Here is a 25988-nt window from a genome sequence, read left to right as displayed (position 1 = left end):
TCTTTTGCACTTTCCGAAAGGTCAAATTTGAACTGTTTTGTAATTTTTTTTTGCAAATTTTTATGAATTAGGTATATTTTTGGGGGGGAAAATCTGTTATCAGTTAAAATGGAAGACAAGAGTTGTGAGGCGCCTCATGTTTCTGTACCGACGGAATCTGATCTCTTTTGCACTTTCCAAAATGTCAAATTTGAACTGTTTTGTAATGTATATTTTTGAAAAAAAGATGTTTAGGGAAGGTGCTGTACAATTTAACGCCTTCCCTGTGAAAAAGGAGAAAGGGCTGTCATAACATGAAAGAACATGAAAATAGAGCTGTTTTTCTTCTCTCATTGAGTGTGAACTGCTATGACTCAAATTGCGTGCGTTTTGCGAAATTACACAATAGTTCTGTAATGCAAATTTTTCAGAACAGAAGCCATCACGTCACAGCCAGACACAGCTTGTCCTTGGAAACCCCAAACAGGCTGTTGAGTGTTTCCTTCGCTCGGTCCAGGAAATGGTTCTCTGGTCATCTCAAACCGTTTTCCACTGGTCGGTAGGGGAAATGGTCCCACTTTTACCCTAATCTTGCATTATAATCTGTACGTTGGCCACAGTGATGGGGAAAGTGAAGAGTTTTACCATACTTTACGACCGCGCTGTTGATAACAATGTCCCGATGTACACCAGCGGGGAATGTCTCTCTGGTCGGATCGTTCTGGAGGTTGAGGCTCAGATCGAGGTGAAAGCTCTTAAAATCCACGCCAAAGGACAGGCGTACGTCCACTGGACCGAGAGACACTCCTCTGGTTCCAACTCTACCACTCGACACTACACTCAACAGATCAGATACTTCAAGCACAAGGACCTGCTCATTGGAATAGGTAAGTGTATGATTTTAAACATTAGAGATCGAAAGTGTCTCCTTTCCAAATCCAAATATTTAGGCGGTTCCATGTAGTCCCGCCTGCCAGATGCTACAGTGGTAAACCTGGGGAACAGAAACACAGGAAGTTTTCGCCAACACTGCATTTTTACTATTTTGCAAATGTGAAACAGACTTAATTGATGCTGTTGGAAAAATTCACCCAGTTCTAACTTTACACAAGTAAATGTTCAGGAGCACTTTATTTTTCCAGTACCAACTAAGGTTGCTGGTTCTTGGAAGAATTCCATGAGGTTTGATCATGTGACACTTGCCCCACTGTTTGCAAATGTTAATTGTATTTACATCGATGGCCCAGATTTTGCGGTTGTAAAGATGGTAAAATTGTTTGAAACGGACAGCTACTATTATCATCCACGCCTCTGCAGTTAAACACGGAAATTCAGTGATTCTCTGCTTCTCCCAGATAGAACTTGATGTGAACTTCCAATTTTATACTCTAATCTCATTGTTAAAATCCTTGAAAAAGCTGTGCCTTGTAGAAAGAGGTGTAATTGGGTTTTGAACAGCACATTAAATCATAATTAGCTTTAAGTAACCTCTCTGGCCATGAACAACTAATTTTATATTTGTGGAATATCGAAATTTTCCATTGATAACTTCCACTGTTTTTTTAAAATAAATGTTTGTTTATGATGAGTCATAAGTATGTCATGAGTATGTCCCAACCTTGATTTCACTTTTTGTAAGAGTATAAAAAATGAATGATAATCAGTGCCGTGTCCGACTTGGTTTGCTGTCATGTGAAAATTCTTCAATGTGATCAGCTGCTGAGTCTGTTTGCTGACATCACTATTTCTGGATGCTGGAGATCCTCTATAGCTGGCAACAGAATGAAATTAAGGTTGGGAAATGTGAAATCCACACTGTTGACATCACTAGATCTTAGTGGCACAGTGGTTAGCACCGCAGCCTCGCAGCTCCAGCGACCCGGGTTCGATTCTGGGTACTGTCTGTGCGGAGTTTGCAAGTTCTCCTTGTAACCGCGTGGGTTTTCGCCGGGTGCTCCGGTTTCCTCCCACAGCCAAAGACTTGCAGGTTGATAGGTAAATTGGCCATTATAAATTACAAATAAATATACTAGGGGGAAGTTGGGGATGTGAGAGGGTAATGGGATTAATGTAGGATTAGTATAAATGGGTGGTTGATGGTCGGGACAGACTCAGTGGGCTGAAGGGCCTGTTTCAGTGCTGTATCAATAAATAAATTGGTGTGTAATTTTCTTCGAGGACAGCGCTGAGTGCCATTACCTTGCCACCGACTGCAAACTCCAGGCCAACACACTTGCGTATAAAGTTTATGGAGTTGAGTATTTTTGCTTGTGGTTTTCTGGCAGCAGCTGGTGTGTTTACGACTGCAAACTCATTTGCCTATTAGTAGAAACAATCTTTCACTGTTTACCCAGAGTAAAGCCCCCAGGTTTCACTTGCTCTTTTACTGGCTGCTCCTCTCGACACTGCTTCCACTCACCCGGTTACAGCTCCTCCCAGCTTTGCTGGAAGTGTTCAGCTGCAGGAGTGCCCAAATCCCCAGTCTCATTCTGCCTCTGCCTTAGCCCCAATGCCCCAACCCCTAGTTTCCCCCCTCCCACTTACTTGAGCTCTCATCACCCCCTCCCAAATTCCAGTCCAAAGTGTTGTACTTTCCTCTCTGCCACAGTCTCAATTCCCGATGTCATTTTCAGTGCAAGACACTGTAACTGGAAATGTGTTGTACTGTTGTCCTTGCTGTTCCAATCCCCTGTCTCCCTTTCTCCATGTCCAAATCCCAGTCTGACTCTCTTCCCCGGAACCCCAATCCCCGAATCCTCAGTTGCATTCACTTCGCTCCATGAGCCCAATTCCCTCCCCTGTTCATTTTTAACCCTCTTACAGCTCCACCCCTCTGCCCAGTCTGTCTCTCTTCTCCCCCGCACCACCCCCACAAACACCTGCTCTGATTTTCCACCAACTGGTCTCATTTTAGGAGGTCTCACCCAACCTGCCAGAAATGACCTAATTAACCTCCCCCCACCCCCCCACACCGACCTCCAATATTGTTCAAACTTATATGATGTAGGCCCACGTGGGGGTGAGGGATTTAGGGTGGGGTGAGGTTGGTGATGTTACAAAGTGGGAGGTGGTTTCTCTGTATGGCAATGTTACAAAGCAGGTTACTGTTGAGATACCAATTATGTTGGGTCCCAATGCTATACCCGGGAGTTGCCTATTCCATTCAGTGAGACTCCCAGGCAGTCAGGAGGGTTGGCAATCCTAATATCAACCCACATGAGTGCACCCTTGCATTTGTGTCACTTGGCTGCTTGGCAGTTGTCCTGAGGTTCATGAGCTTGGAGAGGGCAGAAATTGGGATTTCTATTTTGGTTGGAGGCAGGAACTTTGGGCGAGCCCTGGATCTGCTGGTTTGGATGCATCAGCACCCCATCATAAGGTATGTTAATGAGGCCGGCCCAGTAAAATCAGCTGATGCACGCACTGCTATTCCCAGATGGGCTAGTCGCTTGCTAAATGCTTTCACGGCCGGGGGTTAAAATTCCCAGCATGGAGTTACAACAGGATGACATCAGTTGTCTTCTCCTTGTGCCTTCCTGCAGTTATATCGGAGGCAAGTTACAAACACAAAAGAGGAAGTGGTTGTTTAAAAGGGAGCTTCTGAAACTGAGATTGCTTTTGGTGATTTTGTGGTGATTTCCTAGGATTGACTGCAGGTATCTGCAAAATTCTTGTACTATTTTAGTCAGATGTGTTCACCTACATTATCTGTGACCTGTGGAGAGGCATAGGCTGGAGTGGGGTTAGGAAAGCAATTATCTGAAGGCTGCAAAACTGGCTTTCCAATTGGAATTCCATCTAAGATGATACACACATTGGAGGAAGGCGAACAGAAAGAGAATGGAAGGGAAGCAAGGTTAAGTGGGAAATACCAGAAGAGAGTCAGCCCATCCTGGCAATACACCTGTGGCAAGATGCATTAACCCAGATTCCAAGATCTTTCCAATGGCACTTTAGTTTCTGAGTAAAAGAATTCCCAGAGATAGAAAGCTTTATAAATTGTACCCATATGACCCTACATGGCTGTCTTGTTCAATGCCACTACATGTATTAACAGAATTCCTCCCTCTCTGTGCAGCTCATTTGTAACCAGAAGTTCCCATTGTCACAGAAGTGAATCCTCACTTCCCTGTGAGTCTCTACGATGCCTTAATTTTATGACATCCACCGTGCCAGGAAACCTGTTCTGAAATAAAATTTAAGCGAAAGTGATTGTAAGGATATGAGGGACTGCATGAGAAAATACTAATGTCAAGTAATTACATGAAAGGATGTGAAGGAAAAAGTAGAAAGCTTCAAAGGGATACTTTTGAAATGTAAAATCAATTCATTCATGGAATAAAATGTGTGTGGATACTGAGAGAGTTATGGAAGGCACCAGGAAGGAAGGGAAAGTGAGCATCATTTTCAAATATTCAGGAACAGAACAAGATAGGATTGTTTATAAAGGAATAAGAGATACGAGGAAAGCAATGAAAATAAAGCTGTAAACTTTCAGGATATGGCAAAACTTTCTTCAGATATGTCAGAAGCATGTAAATAGCAGAGAGACAAGAGGCAATAAAAATAACAATAGGGAGGTGGTGAGCAAGGACAGGAGTTTCTGAAATAAAAAAAACACCAGTTTTCATCAGACTCACAAATGAAGTAGGTTAACTGCCAGAATTGAGGAAATAGTTTAAGGAATGATTCTAAGGAAAATTTGGAATGGGTCAGCTAAATGAATCAACGGTTCACTCCTGCCAAAAAATGATGCTGTTACTTTCTGTTGCACATTGAAAGAATACTAGCCCTTTCTGTTTAGGCACACCAAAGTGTATTGGAGATAGCTGCATGAATGCCTTTGTGTACAATCAATTGTATGGTGTACCCTGTGCAACTCATTATTCAGGCATATATATACCTGTCTCTGCTGCGGCTAATGGAGGCCTCATGAATTAGGTTGGTTGTGTGGTGACATAAGCTTCAGCTCCCTCCTTATTGGACCAGTACATGGAAAACAAGCTAACTCTTGAGATCGCTGCTGTGAATATATGGAAGGAGCTTGCAGCAAGTAATACAAAAACATTTAAAATCACAAGGTAGGATTTATTTGAGAATTTTCAGAAGTTGAATGACCCAGGATGTGGTGGGTTCTATACCTGTGTTTTGAAAGGAGTTGACTCAAAAGATTGTGAATCCCCTTCATTGGATTTGGGCCATATCCTAGAGGGTTATAAAGTAACAAACATGGATGTATCCATCTGAAGGCCTTATCTCAATTCTGTGATGATTTTTTAATGTTATAATGAATGATATGGTAAGGAATCATCTTGAAATATAGGGTTATAGGCAGCATGATTTTAAGAGCATGCATAACCAATTTATTAGATTCATTGAGGAGGTTATTGATCTAGTGGTAAGGGATAAGAGAATGTTGTATACCTAGATTTCAAGAGAGTATTTGGCACATGCCATATAATACACTACTGACTAGATTAGTTTATTCACAGCAACAAGTTGTGGTTTATGGGTAAGTGGTTTACGAGTGGCCATTTTACTGCTTTGCTACAGGTTCTGTTGGGACTGCTATTGGCTCATAATCTCTATAAATGATTTGGAGTGTGTTATGCCCAAAGTGTCTAAATTTGCAGATGACACTCAACTGGGAACAGTAACAAATTCAAAAGGATCCCAAGAGGCTAAATCTGTTGCATGCAAGCAAGTTAAAAAAAGAAGTGTAAAGTTACAAGAAAACGATAGTGAGGATTATGGTGCCATTCCTCAACCTATAAAGCAATCTGAGATGTCTCTTTGTATGTATAGAAATGCAAGACACTGTAACTGGAAATGTGTTGTACTGTTGCATCAAGAAAAAGATCTTGGAGCTTTTTTGGACAACTCACTCAAACATTTAGTGCAGTGTTCACAGACAGTTGAGAAACATGAATAAAATGTTAGGAAATATAGTCATGAGTGTAAATGATATTGATAAAGATACTACTAAAATTATACCTCATTTGTAGCACTGCGTGCTGGTTTACTAGATTTGTTCCAGCAGTAGGGAGTCAGAGCTCTGAGGATAAGTCGGCTACTCTGGGACTTTTATTTCCTGAAAGAAGACTGTATGGTCTTGATGAAAGTCTTCAAAATAGTGGAGTTTTTGGAGAATTTGGATGCAAATAAGGTTTACATTCCACACACCTACCTTGCTCAGTGGGAGACTGACTGGATCTGATCACCACCCATTTTAAACCCGGCCTGATTTTGCTTTCCATAATGGGAACAGACCCAATCCCATCTGTTTCCCGCCAGGTTGAAATTACCCCCCAAATTCAAGAACAAGGATCACGTTTTTCCAGTTAAGAATAAGAAAGAAAAATGGGAAATTCAGACATTCTGTTCCATGAAAGATGATAACATTTGGAAGAGACAACCTGGAAAACTGTTTGAACAAAAAACTATTAGCGGATTCAAAAAGGCACAAGGCAAGTTCCTGTCATAAAATAGGTTTCAGGGTTATTCGACTAGAAATGCATTTGGATGATTCTTAGGAAAATTTGGAATGGGTCAGTTAAATGAATCAACGGTTCACTCCTGCCAGAAAATGATGCTCTTACTTTCTATTGCACATTAAAAGAATACTAGCCCTTTCTGTTTAGGCACACCAAAGTGTATTGGAGATAGCTACATGAATGCCTTTGTGTACAATCAATTGTATGGTGTACCCTGTGCAACTCATCATTCAGGCATATATATACCTGTCTCTGCTGCGGCTAATGGAGGTCTCATGAATTACATATAGTTGGTTGTGTGGTGACATAAGCTTCAGCTCCCTCTTTATTGGACCAGTACATGGAAAGCAAGCTAACTCTTGAGATCGCTGCTGTGAATATATGGAAGGAGGTTGCAGCAAACATGTTGAGACAATGGTGACCTTATCTGTCCTTCAATACCATTGGAGATTGTTAGACTGCCTGTCTGCATACAGTGATGAGGAAGACAATCCCCCACAAACTTTAATGGTGTGGATTCTACTGCTATATCCCAAAATAGCACCTGATGGCCATCCTAACTCTTTATATGCATTTGTACTTTTACCTAGCGATGTTGTTGGGCCAGATGACACAGGTTAGTGATGTCTCACTATGATACCTGCGATTCCTCGGATACAGCTCCTCTGTCATCCCCACGTAGCTGATTCAGTTGTGATTGACCTGCTGCTTTGTGTGAGTTATGTCCATGGTATATGTTCTCTGCTTCAGGTTTTCCATTTTCCTCCATAATGACAAAACTGGGAATGACTGCTGCAGCCATATTGTGATGTAAAGCTGTGCAATAGCTGTGTTAAGGCTGGAAAATCTCCAGTTCCTTTGCTGGTCTAACACCAGTTCTTAATTGTCATTACAGAAGTAATTTTATGAGTTTAGAAATGGACAAAAAATCAGAGGCAGCATATGCATGAACCTTTGATACACCATGCTAGCAGGGCACCCTCTCAATGGTAGCATGGGCTCTTGAGATTATCCCTTAAATACAATTTACACTTGGAGTCTTTAGGTGCTCAGTTTTGCAGGTGATCCCCTTAATTGTCCTTTTAGAAGGTAATAATGACAAGCATTGGCATTTGATAATATATATTTGTCAGCATTTTAAAAAATTTGAGATCCAGGAATTGTTCAGCTGTTCCTGTAGACTCCCGTTGTAACGCTGGGCAAGGAGTGGGTGCAGAATCAAGTGCAAAGGCCACAAACTCTGCCTAGAGCTGAATATGACAGATCTCAGACATATGCTTGAGATTCCTCCTCCCCAAAGTCATTGATGGGGAGGGTGTGAGCTGAGGGTGGGGTTCCCAGTACTGTATTCCCAGGCTCTTGGGGGTTTACCACATTGACCAGAACGGTAGGAAAGAAAAGGTATTCCAGCCTTGGGATTGCCACCTTGAGGGTAGCAGCTTGGACCTCTGAAGAAAGACGAATAAAAAAAAATGATATTGCTAATTTATTCTTGCTGGCCACACGTATTTATATATTCTTCCATTTCTTCTTTTTGGAAGGGGTTGTGAAGGGGCTGTATCCTCTCCACTCCCACTCCCCAGACAGCAGCCGGCTGTATGAGGTTATGGGCATCCAAGGTACATCCCTTGTGTTGCTGTTGCCTGCCGTGGTTATTGAAATTGTGGGAAGGGGTTGGCGCAGGAGGTCCCTGGCAGGTGTGGTGCCAGCCTAAGCTTATTATCTTTTTGTTTCCCATTACACCAACCTTCAATGGAAACAGTGGCCTCGAGGTCTCGGCGCAAACCTTCGCTCCTTAATCTTGTCCTTGACCCTAGCAGCATGTTTGTTTCTTTTCTCAACCTGACTGTTAAATTCTGCTGAGATGCTTTTCTAAAACTCAACTTGTTTACACATAACCCCGATAGGTTCAAAACTTAAAATATACATTGTATAACAGATTCTTTGTTATTTGCTTGTAATTATGATATGACAGTCCATATTTATATGCCCCACCTCACTAATGGAAGTGGTCAGGGAAGCAGTTCACTTTACACCACATTGAGCTATCATGGGGATCTGATGTAATTTGAGTAGAAACTCCTGGTCTAGTTTTTAAAACTGCAAACTCCTCCAGTAACCTACAGATTAAATGCAAAATACTGCGGATGCTGGAAATCTGAAATAAAAACATGAAATGCTGGAAATACTCAGCAGGTCTGGCAGCATCTGTGGAAAGAGAAGCAGAGTTAACGTTTCGGGTCAGTGGCCCTTCTTCGGAACTTACAGATTATATCATTTTATTTGATTACTGCAGCCTAACCATATTGTTTCAGCACCTCTGTGATTAAAATAAGGGAAAATTACTTATGACGTGTCATTAGCTCTGCTGCATTTGAATAGTGCCGGCAGAATACCACTGTTTATGTGGAGTAAAGCTCCCGTGTCCGATACATCATATATTTTCACTTCCTGCTCTATACTGCCTCATTCCCTGAATTATTAAAGTGAATTGTCTAGAACTTCATTTTTTGCAAAATATTTTTGTTGTGTATAACATATTAATGTTGCCATGCCCAGTAAAGACATATCATATTTATCATTTAAGATACAAATTTTATTCAAGGTGGAATCTTTGAAATTGACTTTACCTTTTTGGAAAATAAAGGTGGACTATACTGCAAAAGATGGCTGCTGAAACTCAGAGAACCTGGTCTATGTATATGAACATTGCCTCACTATTTGTGAAGGACAAAAGAACATATTCCAGGCTGAGAGATGTCAATTACACCCATCCTGAAACCGTCAAGAGGCATTCCTGAATTGAATGGGTTCTTCTGAAACAAAGAAGGTGTGAAGTAGCCACATGATAACTGCATTATACTCATCCAGACATTATTAGATGGCCATGGATTCCACATCTTGGTCCATTATGTGGCTACAATAGGGCAAAGATCCATGCGTCTCCCAGACGAAGTTAATGTGGGATATTTTTACCTTAAAAGGCAGCTCTCTGGAGAGAGAGAGAGACCACAGCAATATCACAGAAAAGCAGTGCAGCAAAGGGCTGTGGAAAGACCCAGCCAAAACAAAACAGGAGCCCTGCTGCTAATTCTACACTTCAACTTGGTGCAGCAGAGAACTGAAAGTGACCACAACCAGAAATCTACAATACCTCTAAGTCAAGACTACAAACAACCCAGTTTTTTAAAAAGACTGTTTTTCTTAGAAGATTCAACAGGTTTATCATAAGTCATGAACACCTACCACACTGTGAACACTTACCCTTTGCCTTCTATCTATCTTCTCTTGAGAGTACATGTGAGAGTGAATGCATGCATGAGTGGTATTGCTAACATTTCGGGGAATTAATATTGTTCAATAAATAGTTAATCTTCTGTTTTAAACCTACAGGGGTGCGAGGTTATCGGGGGTATGTGGAAATGTGGAGTAACCAGTTCAGCCATGAACTTATTGAATGGTAGAGTAGGCTCAAAGGGCCGAGTGGCCTACTCCTGCTCCTAATTCGTATGTTTGTAAGAAAACCTGTCACTGCCTGTTTATTTGGCAAATCAAACACTCGGGCTAAGCAAAGCATGATTGCTTTGGGAGGTGAACAGTGGGAACCACCCACACCCCTTACCATCTGCCCGTAACAATGTGATTGAGAAAATAAACTGTGGTATATCTATGTCCTGTTACAAGGTAATCATTTTAATTTAAATTTATGACTCATTAGGAGCAATTTTCAACAGGCAGCTGAATCTATGAATTTTAGGACGCTGAAACGCGGGTCGCGGTCTCACCCACCTGTTCCTGCCCAGAGTGTGCCTGTTACTGTTTAGATTCTGGTTAATTGTTCGACGTTCAGCATTCCTGCCTATTTAATATATGTAAATGAAGCCCTTGTGCCTGTTGCAGGACCCAAATGCTGTTTTCACCAGCATGGATTTTTCTGTCAAATTACATTGCCTGATTAATAAGTAATCAACAAACAAACTCAGCATGACAAGAAGTCAAATTTTTTTTTTTAAAGTGTTATTCTGCCGAATCCAGAGAGTAAGGATCACCCTGGTACAAGCTACTAATGCTCTTTTACCTATTCTGGTGCTTCTACACAGTGATACTACATTGTCTTCAACATAGGAGGTGAAAGGATGCTGCAGATCCATTGAGGGCATTTAAGATGACCTTGGTTGTTTAACTTAAGAAGCTCGGGCCTGAGAGGGCCTGGCAGCAGACTGCAGGATATTAGCTCCTGTTGCAGTATTTTGGCCCAGCTGGTTTCCTGGCACCAGAATGGACCTTGGTTAAGGAGTTGGCATGGTGAGAAAACATGCAGTCCTCCAGAGAAAGGACAGCATGTACCTCTCTCATGGCGTCACTGCAGCTCACAAAAGCCTCAGCTGATGCGCTAGGCTGCAGGAGAGTAGACTGTCGGAGGGCCATGATACTACTAAAGCCCCTATCCATACTTTCACATAAACTCTGGAACCTTGTGGAAATGGTGGACCCCAGAGTCTGAATGACAACTGTTGGAGCTTTTCCATCAGAGCTGTCAGTGCTGGTTTCATTACTGAGAGTCCCACTGCAGCTTTCATGACACGGATCGTGGCTTTCTGCATTGCTTCGATATCATGTGCTATGACCCTACAAAGGTTGTTTCTGGACTACTCCACAAAGTCTGACATGGTGTGGAAATCTCCTGACTGGCCATCCATTGCACTGACCAGTTGCTGGTGTGCACCATCAATCTTCGAATGCTAGAGGCCTGGAAGTTCTCACCTGTGCACTCTATTAGCAAAGCTAGACCACTCCAGCAGCAGACATATATCATGAACAACAGCTTACAATCACCAAAAACACCTCCTGTTCAAGAGGTGCAGGAATCCCTTTCAATGTTGAGAGACAATGTTGGGTTTCTCACAACTTTCTCTCCCTGCCCTCCTGGTCAAGCTGCCAATTACAAGTGTGTGTAGTGCTTACAGCCCATCCTTACTAAGAACAACAATTTATGTACCTCAAAATGGTGCCTGCCTCTCAATACTGAGATTGAGTGGGCATAGTGGACACATCAGCTACTTTATGGCCGCTTTGTGTGCATAACTTGCCTCATTAAAATCACCAGCATTTAGTCAAATGACTACAAAGCCTAATAATGCTGCAAATGTATTTGAGAAGCACTCTTTAGTCACGTTGTGGCCATTTGCAATCTGTTTTTAGTGAGACCTGCAATAAATATTTTCCCCTTTTCCTCTTGGGTAGTCCACTCCTTCAAGTAAGGTTTCTGGACTACTCCACAAAGTCTGATATGGTGTGGTTCACTGATGCAAGTCCTTTTGCTTGTCCTCCCAAGGGCTGATAATCCTTGGACAAAGGTTGTGCTTCAGCTATTTTTCTCCACATGAAGACACAGTTTTAAGGTCAGCAGTAGTTCATTAATATCTACTTACACTTGATAACATGGCCTCCCACCTCTGGGAGCAGCACAATATCTTTAAATGTGCTGACCTTGCATTACCGGCATGGTCACTTAATGTTTTAAACAGGACCACTTAATGCCTGAGGGGCAGAGGTTCCAGCAGCTCTGCACCAGAATCATGCTATTGGTCCCTGCGCAGCCCATAATATGACTTTTTGATATTTCCAAGTAACTAACTTATTGATATTTTATTTTTTTCAGATGGTTCTGAACAAATTACCATTATACCCCCAGGCAGACATGAGTATCCATTCAGCCTTGTGCTTCCACAGACGTGAGTTAGTAACAGAGCAATGTAACTATAATAATGCATTTTTGATTGATCCATCTGGCCTGTCTATCCAATAAGAATTATGGAATGGTTACAGAACAGAAGTAGGTTATTTGGCCTGTTGCGTCCATACCGGCACCAGCAACTCGGCAAGTTCCCGCCACCACCTCCCCAACCCCCTTTCACTGTAGACTTGCAAATTTTTTCTCTTCAGGTGCTATCTAAATCCCTTTTGAAAGCCTGAATTGAATCTGCCTCAACCATACTTTCAGGCAGTGCATTCCACATCCTAACCACTCAATGATTTAATAGTTTTTCCTCATGTCACTGTTGGTTCTTTTACCGTTCACCTTGATGTCTGTCGCTGGTTCTCAACATTCTGACAATGGGAAAAGTTTTTCTCTATCTACTCTGCCCAGACCTTTCATGATTTTGAATGCTTCTATCAAGTAGCCTCTCAACCTTCTGTTCTTTAGGGAAAAGAACCCCAGCTTCTCCAATCTATTCACGTAACTCAAGTCCCTCATCCCTAGAACCATTCTCGTAAATCTTTTTTGCACCCTCTCTAAAGCCTTCACTTCCTTCTTAGAGTGGGCTGCCCAGAATTGGATACCATATTCAAGTTGAAGCCGAACAAGTGCTTTTATAAAGATTTGTCAAAACCTCCTTGCTTTTGTATTCTATACAAAGCCCAGAATCCCAGATCCCTTTATAATCACTCTCTCAACCTGCACCCCTAATTATCTACATTTTTGGAAGACATAATGGGTCTCTAGCACCTTTCATTGCATCTTGAAAATATGTGTTCCTTGGGTGCCACAAAGTGATTTGTGAGAACCTGCTGACCACATTGCTCAATCACTGGGTGATAATTGGGTTTTGAACCTACATCCATCTGACTCAGAGGTGAGTATGCTGCATTTGAACAGGAGTTATAGGTCTAACTTTGTCTTGATTTTGATAAACACCTGTATTGCCCAGTGATATCCCGAAGAAGAAGTCACTGACCCGAAATGTTAACTCTGCTTCTCTTTCCACAGATGCTGCCAGACCTGCTGAGTAGTTCCAGCATTTCTTGTTTTTATTTCAGATTTCCAGCATCCGCAGTATTTTGCTTTTATACACTGATAAAACTCCCTGCTCAAACTCCCTGCTCTTCTTTGGATAGTGCCATGGAACCTTTAAAACCCACCTGACAAGTCGATGGGGCTCAGTTATAATATCTCATTTGAAGCAGTCCACTGGACTGTCAGTCTAGATTCTGGGCTGACTACCTGCAATGGGAATTGAACCCGCAAACATCTGACTCAGGAAAGTTGGCCCAACCAATAGATTACTCAACAGATAGTAAAGCAAGCTCGAAAATACTATAATGATCCAACTTTCTTCCTGCCGAATTTCAACTGAACAACTTATTCTAGGAGGTAGTCTTAGAATGTTGCTGCTCTTGTTCTTTTGACGGCAGTGGTCGCAAGGGAGTGAGGTGCTTTTAAAGTAACCTTGGAATGTTGCTGCATTGCATCCTGTAGACAGTACATCCTGCAACCACAGAGCAGCAGTGGTGGATATTGTAGAGGTAAGATGACTTCTTGGAGTTGGCAATGAAGTAGCAGTGGTTATGTTTCTGGAGGTGTTTGGGTAGTCATCAGAGTAGCGAGCCTCCTTCCTCCAAGGCACCCTGTATGATGTGAATCACAGCAGACTGTTTAGCTCTGCGCAAAATGGGGGTTATATTTATTATCACCTGTTGAAAAAAGGGTGATTTTTTTTCTGTTCGTTTTTGGGATGTGGGCATTGCTGGCTAGGCCTGCATTTATTACCCATGGAAAGATGCCCGTGGTGAGCTGCCTTTTTTAACCGCTGCAATCCTTGGGGTGTAGGTACACCAACAGTGCTGTTTGGAAGGGAGTTCCAGGTTTTTGAACCAACGACAGTCAAGGAACAGCAATATAGTTCCAAGTCAGGATGGTGTGTGGCTTGGAGGGGAACTTGCAGGTGATGGTGTTACCATGCATCTGCTGCCCTTGTCCTTCTAGGTGCTACAGGTCTTGGAAGATGCTGTCTAAGGAACCTTGGTGAGTGCATCTTGTATACGGTACGCACTGCTGCCACTCTGCGTCGGTGGTGGAGGGAGTGAATGTTGAAGGTGGTGGATGGGGTGCCAGTCAAGCAGGCTGCTTTGTTCTGGATGGTATCGAGCTTCTTGAGTGTCGTTGGAGCTGCACCCATCCAGGCAAGTGGAGTGTATTCCATCACACTCCTGACTTGTGCCTTATCGATGGTGGACAGGCATTGGGGAGACAGGAGGAATGTACGGAGTTATGCAGAAGGTTAAAAAGCAGGACCTCCAGGTATGTAATCTGAGGATTACTCCCTGTGCCACATGCTAGTGAGGGTAGGAATAGGAGGATTAAGCAAATGAATGCGTGGCTGAAGAGCTGGTGTAGGCGGGAGGGCTTCAGCTACTCTCTTCTGGTGCAGAGGTGACCTGCACAAGAAGTACGGGTTGCATCTAAACTGGAGGGGGACCAATATCCTTGCGGGGAGATTTGCTGGTACTACTCGGGAGGGTTTAAAATAGTCTTGCAGTGGGGTGGGACCCAAAGTAGTCGTCTCTCAGATGAGATAGTTGAGGCAAATATAGAGGTTCAAGCAAGCAAGTCCAGTAGGCAGGCCGGGCAGTGGCAGGACAGGGAGCGTGGAAGGTCTGGTAGGCTAAACTGCATTTATTTTAATGCAAGAAGCCTTACAGGTAAGGCAGATGAACTCAGAGCATGGATCAGTACATGGGATTGTGATATTACAGCTATTACGGAAACGTGGTTGAGGGATGGGCAGGACTGGCAGCTCAATGTTCCGGGGTACCGATCTTTCCGGCGTGACAGAGGTGGAGGGAAGAGAGGAGGGGGAGTTGCATGATTGATTAGGGAGGACATCACGGCAGTACTTAGCGAGAATATCCCGGGGGGAATGTCCGGCGAGGCCATATGGGTAGAACTTAGAAATAAGAAAGTGGTGATCACTTTGATGGGATTATACTATAGGCCCCCCAATAGTCAGAGGGAATTGGAGGAACATATTTGTAGGGAAATCACAGATAGGTGTATGAATTATAGGGTTCTAATAGTAGGTGATTTTAACTTCCCTAATATTGACTGGGACTGCCTTAGTGCTAAGGGATCAGATGGGGAAGAATTTGTTAAGTGTGTCCAGGATAGTTTGCTGCAGCAGTATGTGGATAGCCCTACTAGAGAAGGGGCTACACTTGACCTTCTCTTAGGAATTGAGGATGGGCAGGTGGTTGATGTGTCCGTGGGGGAGCACTTTGGGACCAGTGACCATAACTCTATTAGCTTCAAGATAGTTATGGAAAAGGATAGGACTGGTCCTCAGGTTGAAGTCCAAATTGGGAGAACGCTAATCTCGATGGCATCAGACAGGAACTCTGAAAAGTTGAAAGGGAGAGGCTGTTTACAGGTAAAGGGACGTCTGGCAATTGGGAGGCTTTTAAAAGTGAGATAGGAAGAGTTCAGGGCCGGCATGTTCCTGTTAGATGGAAGGGCAAGGCTGGCAAGTTTAGGGAACCTTGGTTGACGAGGGATATTGAGGGTCTGGTCAGGACAAAGAAGGAGGCATATGTCAGGTATAGGCAGCTGGGATCGAGCGAGTCCCTCGAGGAGTATATGGGATGTAGGGCTACACTTAAGAAGGAAATTCGGAGGACAAAAAGGGGCCATGAGATTTCCCTGGCAGATAAGATAAAGGAGAATCCTAAAAGATTCTCTAAGTAAATTGAGGGTAAAAGAGTAGCTAGGGAGAGAGTAGGTCCCCTTAAGGATCAGTGTGGCAATCTGTGGAGCCACAGGAAATGGGCGAGGTCTTAAATGAATATTTCTCGTCCGTATTTATCGTGCAGAAGGACATGGAAGTTAGTGAATTCAAGGGAGGGAACAGCGTTATCCTGGAGCATATCAACATTACAAAGGAGGAGGTGTTGGAGGTTTAGAAGCGCATTAAGGTGGATAAATCCACAGGGCCTGATCAGGTGTATCCTAGGATGCTATGGGAAGCAAGGGAGGAGACTGCTGGGGCCCTGGCAGAGATTTTTGTATCATTGTTAGCCACGGGTGAGGTATCGGAAGACTGGAGGATAGGTAATGTTGTGCCTTTATTTAAGAAGTGCAGCAGGGATAAGCCAGGGAACTACAGGCCGGTGAGCCTTACATCAGTGGTGGGAACGTTATTGGAAGGGATTCTGAGAGACAGGATTTATATGCATCTGGAAAGGCATGGTCTGATTAGGGATAGTCAGCATGGCTTTGTGCATGGGAAATCATGTCTCACGAATTTTGATTAAATTTTTCGAGGAGGTGACCAAGAGGATTGACGAGGGCAGGGCGATGGATGTTATCTACATGGACTTTAGCAAGGCCTTTGACAAGGTCCCGCATGGTTTTTTTTTAGAACATTAGAACATTACAGCGCAGTACAGGCCCTTCGGCCCTCGATGTTGCGCCGACCATCTGACCTACACTATTCCATTTTCATCCATATGTCTATCCAATGACCACTTAAATGCCCTTAAAGTTGGCGAGTCTACTACTGTTGCAGGCAGGGCGTTCCACGCCCCTACTACTCTCTGCGTAAAGAAACTACCTCTGACATCTGTCCTATATCTTTCACCCCTCAACTTAAAGCTATGTCCCCTCGTGTTTGCCATCATCATCCGAGGAAAAAGACTCTCACTATCCACCCTATCTAACCCTCTGATTATCTTGTATGTCTCTATTAAGTCACCTCTCCTCCTCCTTCTCTCTAACGAAAACAACCCCAAGTCCCTCAGCCTTTCCTCGTAAGACCTTCCTTCCATACCAGGCAACATCCTAGTAAATCTCCTCTGCACCCTTTCCAAAGCTTCCACATCCTTCCTATAATGCGGTGACCAGAACTGCACGCAATACTCCAGGTGCGGCCTCACCAGAGTTTTGTACAGCTGCATCATGACCTCGTGGCTCCGAAACTCGATCCCCCTACTAATAAAAGCTAACACACCATATGCCTTCTTAACAGCCCTATTAACCTGGGTAGCAACTTTCAGGGATTTATGTACCTGGACACCAAGATCTCTCTGCTCATCTACACTACCAAGAATCTTCCCATTAGCCCAGTACTCTGCATTGCTGTTACTCCTTCCAAAGTGAATCACCTCACACTTCTCCGCATTAAACTCCATTTGCCATCTCACAGCCCAGCTCTGCAGCCTATCTATGTCCCTCTGTACCCTACAACACCCTTCGACACTATCCACAACTCCACCGACCTTCGTGTCATCCGCAAATTTACTAACCCACCCTTCTACACCCTCATCCAGGTCATTTATAAAAATGACAAACAGCAGTGGCCCCAAAACAGAACCTTGCGGTACACCACTAGTAACTAAACTCCAGGATGAACATTTGCCATCAACCACCACCCTCTGTCTTCTTTCAGCTAGCCAATTTCTGATCCAAAGCTCTAAATCACCTTCAACCCCATACTTCCGTATTTTCTGCAATAGCCTACCATGGGGAACCTTATCAAACGCCTTACTGAAATCCATATACACCACATCCACGGCTTTACCCTCATCCACCTGTTTGGTCACCTTCTCGAAAAACTCAATAAGGTTTGTGAGGCACGACCTACCTTTCACAAAACCGTGCTGACTATCGCAAATGAACTTATTCTTTTCAAGATGATTATAAATCCTATCTCTTATAACCCTTTCCAACATTTTACCCACAACCGAAGTAAGGCTCACAGGTCTATAATTACCAGGGCTGTCTCTACTCCCCTTCTTGAACAAGGGGACAACATTTGCTATCCTCCAGTCCTCCGGCACTACTCCTGTCGACAATGACGACATAAAGATCAACAACAACGGCTCTGCAATCTCCTCCCTGGCTTCCCAGAGAATCCTAGGATAAATCCCATCTGGCCCAGGGGACTTATCTATTTTCACTCTTTCCAAAATTGATAACACCTCCTCCTTGTGAATCTCAATCCCACCTAGCCTAGTAGGCTGTATCTCAGTAATCTCCTCGGCAACATTTTCTTTCTCTACTGTAAATACTGACGAAAAATATTCATTTAACGCTTCCCCTATCTCCTCTGATTCCGCACACAACTTCCCACTACTATCCTTGATTGGCCCTGTTCTAACTCTTATCATTCTTTTATTCCTGATATACCTATAGAAAGCCTTAGGGTTTTCTTTGATCCGATCCGCCAATGACTTCTCGTGTCCTCTCCTTGCTCTTCTTAGCCCTCCCTTTAGATCCTTCCTGGCTAGCTTGTAACTCTCAAGCGCCCTAACTGAGCCTTCACGTCTCATCCTAACATAAGCCGCCCTCTTCCTCTTGACAAGCGCTTCAACTTCTTGAGTAAACCACGGCTCCCTCGCTCGACAACTTCCTCCCTGCCTGACAGGTACATACTTATCAAGGACTCGCATTAGCTGCTCCTTGAATAAGCTCCACATTTCGTTTGTGCCCATCCCCTGCAGTTTCCTTCCCCATCCTACACATCCTAAATCTTGCCTAATCACGTCATAATTTCCTTTCCCCCAGCTATAATTCTTGCCCTGCGGTATATACCTGTCCCTGCCCATCGCTAAGGTAAACCTAACCAAATTGTGATCACTATCGCCAAAGTGCTCACCTACATCTAAATCGAACACCTGGCCGGGTTCATTACCCAGTACCAAATCCAATGTGGCATCGCCCCTGGTTGGCCTGTCCGCATACTGTGTCAGAAAACCCTCCTGCACACACTGGACAAAAACAGACCCATCTAAAGTACTCGAACTATAGTATTTCCAGTCAATATTTGGAAAGTTAAAGTCCCCCATAACCACTACCCTGTTACTCTCGCTCCTGTCGAGAATCATCTTTGCTATCCTTTCCTCTACATCTCTGGAACTATTCGGAGGTCCATAGAAAACTCCCAACAGGGTGACCTCTCCTCTCCTGTTTCTAACCTCGGCCCATACTACCTCAGTAGACGAGTCCTCAAACGTCCTTTCTGCCGCTGTAATACTTTCCTTGATTAACAATGCCACACCCCCTCCTCTTTTACCCTCTTCTCTGTTCTTACTGAAACATCTAAATCCCGGAACCTGCAACATCCATTCCTGCCCCTGCTCTACCCATGTCTCTGAAATGGCCACAACATCAGGATCCCAGGTACCAACCCATGCTGCAAGCTCACCCACCTTATTCCGGATGCTCCTGGCGTTGAAATAGACACACTTTAAACCAAGTTCTTGCTTGCCAGTGCCCTCTTGCGTCCCTGTAACCTTATCCCCTACCTCACTACTCTCAACAGCCTGTACACTGGAACTATAATTTAGGTTCCCATTCCCCTGCTGATTTAGTTTAAACCCCCCCGAAGAGCACTAACAAATCTCCCCCCCAGGATATTGGTACCCCTCTGGTTCAGGTGAAGACCATCCTGTTTGTAGAGGTCCCACCTACCCCAGAAAGAGCCCCAATTATCCAGGAAACCAAAACCCTCCCTCCTACACCATCCCTGCAGCCACGTGTTCAACTCCTCTCTCTCCCTGTTCCTCTCTTCGCTAGCACGTGGCACGGGCAACAACCCAGAGATAACAACTCTGGTTGTTCTCGCTCTAAGCTTCCACCCTAGCTCCCTGAATTTCTGCCTTAAATCCCCATCTCTCTTCCTACCTATGTCGTTGGTGCCTATGTGGACCACGACTTGGGGGTGCTCCCCCTCCCCCTTAAGGATCCCAAAAACACGATCAGAGACATCACGTACCCTGGCACCTGGGAGGCAACACACCAACCGTGAGTCTCTCTCGTTCCCACAGAACCTCCTATCTGTTCCCCTAACTATGGAGTCCCCAATGACTAATGCTCTGCTCCTCTTCCCCTTTCCCTTCTGAGCAACAGGGACAGACTCTGTGCCAGAGACCTGCACCCCATTGCTTACCCCTGGTAAGTCGTCCCCCCCAACAGTATCCAAAACGGTATACCTGTTGTTGAGGGAAACGGCCACAGGGGATCCCTGCACTACCTGCTGGTTCCCTTTCCTTCCCCTGACGGTAACCCATCTACCTACTTCTTTTACCTGAGGTGTGACTGCCTCCCTATAACTCCTGTCAATAATCCCCTCCGCCTCCCGAATGATCCGAAGTTCATCCAGCTCCAGCTCCAGTTCCCTAACGCGGTCTGCGAGGAGCTGGAGTTGGGTGCACTTCCCGCAGATGCAGTCAGCAGGGACACTCTTGGCGACCCCTACCTCCCACATTCTGCAGGAGGAACATACAACTGCCTTTACCTCCATTCCCACTATTCTAGATTCCCAACAAATCTACTGGAAAACCAAACGAAAAAAAAAAGTCAAAACTTGTTCGCTTAGCAATCCGACGGACTGAACTTTTTAAATAAAAAGCTTACCTTATCAACACACCAGAGTCCTTTTTTTTTTGGTTAGAGGAGGAGGGTGGGTGGGAGACACTACGCGTGTAGTGTCTCGGATACTGCCACTGCCCAAATAAATAGTTTTCCCTTACCCAGCAGTCCCCTGGTCCTCCGAAACAAAAGGGGATTAACTTGTAACTTACTGAAATTGACCGCTCAGCTGTAAGTCCGCTCCGCACCTCGTTCTGTCAAAGCTGCTCCTCGCAAAAAGATAAAGATTTTAAAACTGCCCAAATAAATAGTTTTCCCTTACCCAGCAGTCCCCTGGTCCTCCGAAACAAAAGGGGATTAACTTGTAACTTACTGAAATTGACCGCTCAGCTGTAAGTCCGCTCCGCACCTCGTTCTGTCAAAGCTGCTCCTCGCAAAAAGATAAAGATTTTAAAACTGCCCAAATAAATAGTTTTCCCTCACCCAGCAGTCCCCTGGTCCTCCGAAACAAAAGGGGATTAACTTGTAACTTGGTAGGCTGGTCCAGAAAGTTCGAACACATGGGATCCAGGGTGAGCTAGCAAATTGGATACAAAATTGGCTTGGTGATGGGAGGCAGAGGGTGGTAGTGAAGGGTTGTTTTTCAGATTGGAGGCAGCTGACCAGTGGTGTGCCGCAGGGATCAATGCTGGGCCTTCTTTTGCTTGTCATATATATTAATGACTTGGATGTGAATGTAAGGGGCATGATTAGTACGTTTGTAGGTGACACCAAAATTGGTGGTATAGTGGACAGTGAAGAAGGTTGTCTAAGGTTACAACAGGATATAGATCAACTGGGAAAGTGGGCAAGGGATTGACAAATGGAATTTAACACAGACAAGTGTGAAGTGATGCATTTTGGGAAGTTAAACCAGGGCAGGACATATACAGTGAATGGCAGGGTCCTGGGGAGTGTTGTTGAGCAGAGAGACCTTGGGGTGCAAGTACATAGTTCCCTGAAAGTGGCAACACAGGTAGATGGGGTGGTGAAGAAGGCGTATGGCATGCTTGCCTTCATCGGCCGAGGCATTGAGTACAAGAGTTGGGATGTCATGTTACAGTGGTACATAATGTTGGTTAGGCCGCATTTGGAGTACTGTATGCAGTTCTGGTCGCCGCACTACAGGAAAGATATGATTAAGCTAGAGAGGGTGCAGAAAAGATTCACAAGGATGTTGCCTGGTTTGGAGGGCTTGAGTTATAAAGAGAGATTGGATAGGCTAGGTCTGTTCTCCCTGGAGGCTGAGAGGGGACATGATAGAGGTATATAAAATTATGAGAGGCATAGATCGGGTTGATAGCCAGAGTCTGTTTCCCATGGTAGGGGTGACGAAAACTAGAGGGCATAAATTTAAGGTGAGAGGGAGGAGGTTTGAGGGGGATCAAAGGGGTAAATTTTTCACACAAAGAATAGCGTGTATCTGGAATGATCTGCCTGAGGAGGTGATGGAGGCAGGAACAGTAGCAACATTTAAGAGGCATCTGAATGAGCAAGGCATAGAGGGATATGGAATTAATGCAGGCAGATGGGATTAGTATCGATAGGCATTATGGTCGGCAGGGACGCGGTGGGCCGAAGGGCCTGTTTCTATGCTGTACGACTCTATGACTCTATGAGGTGAGATGCACTCTGCAGAATTCCTAGCCTCTGACCTGCTCTTGTAGCCACAAAATTAATGTGGATGATCCAGTTCAGTTTCTAGTCAATGGTGACCTCCAGGATGTTGATTGTGGGGGATTCAGCCATGGTAATGCCATTAAACATTAAGGGGAGATAGTTAAATTCTCTCTTGTTTGAGATGATCATTGCCTGGCACTTGTGTGGCACGAATGTTACTTGTCACTTATCAGCACAAGCCTGGATATTGTCCAGCTCTTGCTGCATATGGACGTGGGCTGCTTCAGTATCTGAGGAGTCGCGAATGGTGCTGAACATTGTGCAATCATCAGCAAACATCCCCACTTCTGACCTTATGATGGAGGGAAGGTTATTAATGAAGCAGCTGAAGATGGTGGGGCCTAGGACACTACCTTGAGGAACTCCTGCAGTGATGTCCTGGGACTGAGACCTCTAACAACCACAACTATCTTCCTTTATGTTAGGTATAACTCCCCCGATTCCCATTGACTCCAGTTTTGCTGGGGCTCCTTGATGCCATACTCAGTTAAATGCTGCCTTGATGTCAAGGGCAGATACTCTCACCTCACCTCTGGAGTTCAACTCTTTTGTCCATGTTTGGACCAAGGTTGTAATGAGGTCAGGAGCTGAGAGGCTCTGGCAGAACCCAACCTGAGCAGGTTATTGCTGCGCAAGTGCCGCTTAATAGCACTGCCGACAACCCCTTCCATCACTTTGCTGATGACCGAAAGTAGAATGATAGGTCGGTAATTGGCTGGGTTGGATTTGTCCAACTTTTTATACACAGGACATACCTGAGCACATTTCCACATTGCCGGGTAGATGCCTGTGTTGTAGATGTACTGGAATAACTTGGCTAGGGGCGCAGCAAGCTCTGGAGCACAGGTCTTCAGTACAATTGCTGGAATGTTGTCAGGTCCCATAGCCTTTGCAGTATCCAGTGCCTTCAGCAATTTCTTGATATTACATGGAGTGAAACACATTGGCTGAATACTGGCATCTGTGATGCTGGGGACTTCAGGAGGAGGCTGAGATGGATCATCCACTCGGCACTTCTGGCTGAAATACTGCAATAGCTTCAGCCTTGTCTTTTGCACTGATGTACTGGGCTCCCCCATCATTGTGAATGGGGATGTTTGTGGAGCCTCCTCCTCCTTTCACCATTCACGACTGGATGTGACAGGACTGCAGAGCTTAGATCTGATCCGTTGGTTGTGGGATCGCTTAGTCCTGTCTATTGCATGCATAGAGAGTGGGATATTTCGGGCCATGAGGTTACAGATTGCAGTTGAATACAATTCTTGCTGCTGCTGATGGCCCACAGCGCCTCATGGATGCCCAGTTTTGACTGCAGATCTGTTTGAAATCTATACCATTTTGCACAATGGTAGTGCCACACAACACGATGGTGCATACCCACAATGTGAAGACGGGACTTTGTCTCCACAAGGACTGTGCGGTGGTCACTCCTACCAATACTGTCTTGGACAGATGCATCTGTGACAGGTAGATTGGTGAGGACGAGGTCAAGTAGGTTTTTCCCTCTCGTTGCACCTGCTGCAGACCGAGTCTGACAACTCTATCCTTTCGGACTTCAGTAAGGCTTTTGATAAGGTCCCGCATGGGAGATTGGTCAAGACAGTAAGAGCCAATGGGATCCAGGGCAATTTGGCAAATTGGATCTAAAATTGGCTTAGTGGCAGCAGGCAGAGGGTGATGGTCGAGGTTTGTTTTTGCAATTGGAAGCCTGTGAGCAGTGGTGTACCGCAGGGATCGGTGCTGGGATCCTTGCTGTTTCTAGTGTTCATTAATGATTTAGACATGAATATAGGAGGTATGATCAGTAAGTTCGCAGATGACATGAAAATTGGTGGTGTCGTAAATAGTGAGGAGGAAAGCCTTGGATTACAGGACGATATAGATGTGCTGGTAAGATTGGCAGAGCAGTGGCAGATGGAATTTAATCCTGAGAAGTGTGAGGTGATGCCTTTTTGAGAGGACTAACAAGACAAGGGAATATACAATGGAGGTAGGACCCTAGGAAGTACAGAGGGTCAGAGGGACCTTGATGTACTTGTCCATAGATCACCGAAGGCAGCAGCACAGGTAGATAAGGTGGTTAGGAAGGCATATGGGATACTTGCCTTTACAAAGTGATTCCTGACAACACACCGGCTCGCTGACGTCATCAGAGTGCGCCAAGCTGCGCACATGCGCAGCTACATTTTGCCAGGACTTACTGGCCCATGCACAGGATGACATCATCAAACAGCTGCAACTTCATCGCTTATCCGCGCCAGGTCGATCTTCGCACAAGCGCAATAAAGCATCATTGGGAATCCAACTGCTCACTCGGCTGGAGGAAGCGGCTGAATGGGAGAATTTGAGGCTGGAGCTCTCCCCCCACTCTTACGTCACCCCATTACCCCTTGCTTCTTTGGGCGGCGCGTGGGAGTGAGTGGCTGAGAGGAGGGAAGCAGCGCAGCCGAGAGCTAGTGGCTGGTGGGGGGTGGCGGGGAGCGAGCCACATGAGAGTGGAGTGGTGCGAGCGGGGAACAATCAGCCAGGGGAGTGGGGGGGGTGGGTGGTGCAGCAAGGTCTGGAGCGAGTGGCTGAGGGGAGGAAGCGTCGAGGCCTGGAGTGAGTTGCCGAGGGGGGAGAGCAGCCAGTACAGAGGAGAGGGAGAAAGCGAGTTGCTGATGGGGGAGAGCAACCAGTGGGGAGGAGAGGGAGAAAGCGAGTTGCCGAGAGGGGAGAACAGCCAGTGGGGAGGAGAGGGAGAAAGTGAGTTGCCGAGGGGGGAGAGCAGCCGGTGGGGAGGAGAGGGAGAAAGTGAGTTGCCGAGGGGGGAGAGCAGCCAGTGGGGAGGAGAGGGAGAAACTGAGTTGCCGTGTGGGGAGAACAGCCAGTGAGGAGGAGAGGGAGAAAGCGAGTTGCCAAGGTAGGAGATCGCCCAGTGGGGCTAATAGCTGCGTTCGGGTGAAATCAGTCCTGGTCAGTCATATAAACGAATCACAATAACGAATTGGCAGCACATTTTATACTCTCCCGGATTTTCTTTCCATCTGTCGGGGTGCCAATTGACTATCTTCCAATGGAAATTCAATCATAAAATTCCTTTTGTATTTAAGAGGATTACTGGAATATTAAATGGATCTGAGGTTTGCAGTTAGTATCCCATAACTGCATAGTAGCATATTACTGGGCTTCCATCCAACTTAATGTAAGGCTAGTTTGCTAGAACGATCTAAGCATGAGCATTTCCTGTGATAAATTGAGCAGTGCCATCTTTAATCCTGGTAGCTGCCTGAACGTCGCAGACATTGACGTACCAGTTGAAGAGCCTGTATTTGCACATGGGCAAGCACTGCGCCACCTAGTGGTTGCATTGTCAGCAAACGTAGCCTTGCCTTTATTAGCCGAGGCATAGAATATAAGAATAGGAAGGTTATGATGGAACTTTTTAAAACGCTAGTTAGGCCACAGCTGGAGTACTGTGTACAGTTCTGGTTGCCACACTGTAGGAAGGATGTGATTGCACTGGAAAGGGTGCAGAGGAAATTCACCAGGATGTTGCCTGGGCTGGAGCATTTCAGCTATGATGAGAGATAGATAGTCGAGGTTGTTTTCCTTAGAGCAGAGAAGACTGAGGGGGAACCTGATTGAGGTATACAAAATTATGAGGGGCA

General features: G+C 45.0%; 1 protein-coding gene across 2 annotated transcripts in view; it reads left to right on the top strand.

Annotated features, from left to right (window-relative positions):
• Window positions 1-429: 429 nt before the first annotated feature.
• Window positions 430-25988, top strand: part of LOC137369081 (arrestin domain-containing protein 3-like) — an 82690-nt gene continuing 57131 nt past the window's right edge. For both annotated transcript variants that reach the window (XM_068029676.1, XM_068029677.1), the window contains exons 1-2: window positions 430-866; window positions 12136-12208. In XM_068029676.1, coding sequence (XP_067885777.1) covers window positions 602-866; window positions 12136-12208 — 338 coding nt within the window. In that variant the 5' untranslated portion in view covers window positions 430-601. The remainder of the gene's footprint in view (window positions 867-12135; window positions 12209-25988) is intronic.

The sequence above is a fragment of the Heterodontus francisci genome, chromosome 4, assembly GCF_036365525.1.
Source record: "Heterodontus francisci isolate sHetFra1 chromosome 4, sHetFra1.hap1, whole genome shotgun sequence".
NCBI classification, from domain to species: domain Eukaryota; kingdom Metazoa; phylum Chordata; class Chondrichthyes; order Heterodontiformes; family Heterodontidae; genus Heterodontus; species Heterodontus francisci.
The sequence above is the reverse complement of the archived record's forward strand: the minus strand, read 5'-3'. Positions and strand labels throughout refer to the sequence as shown.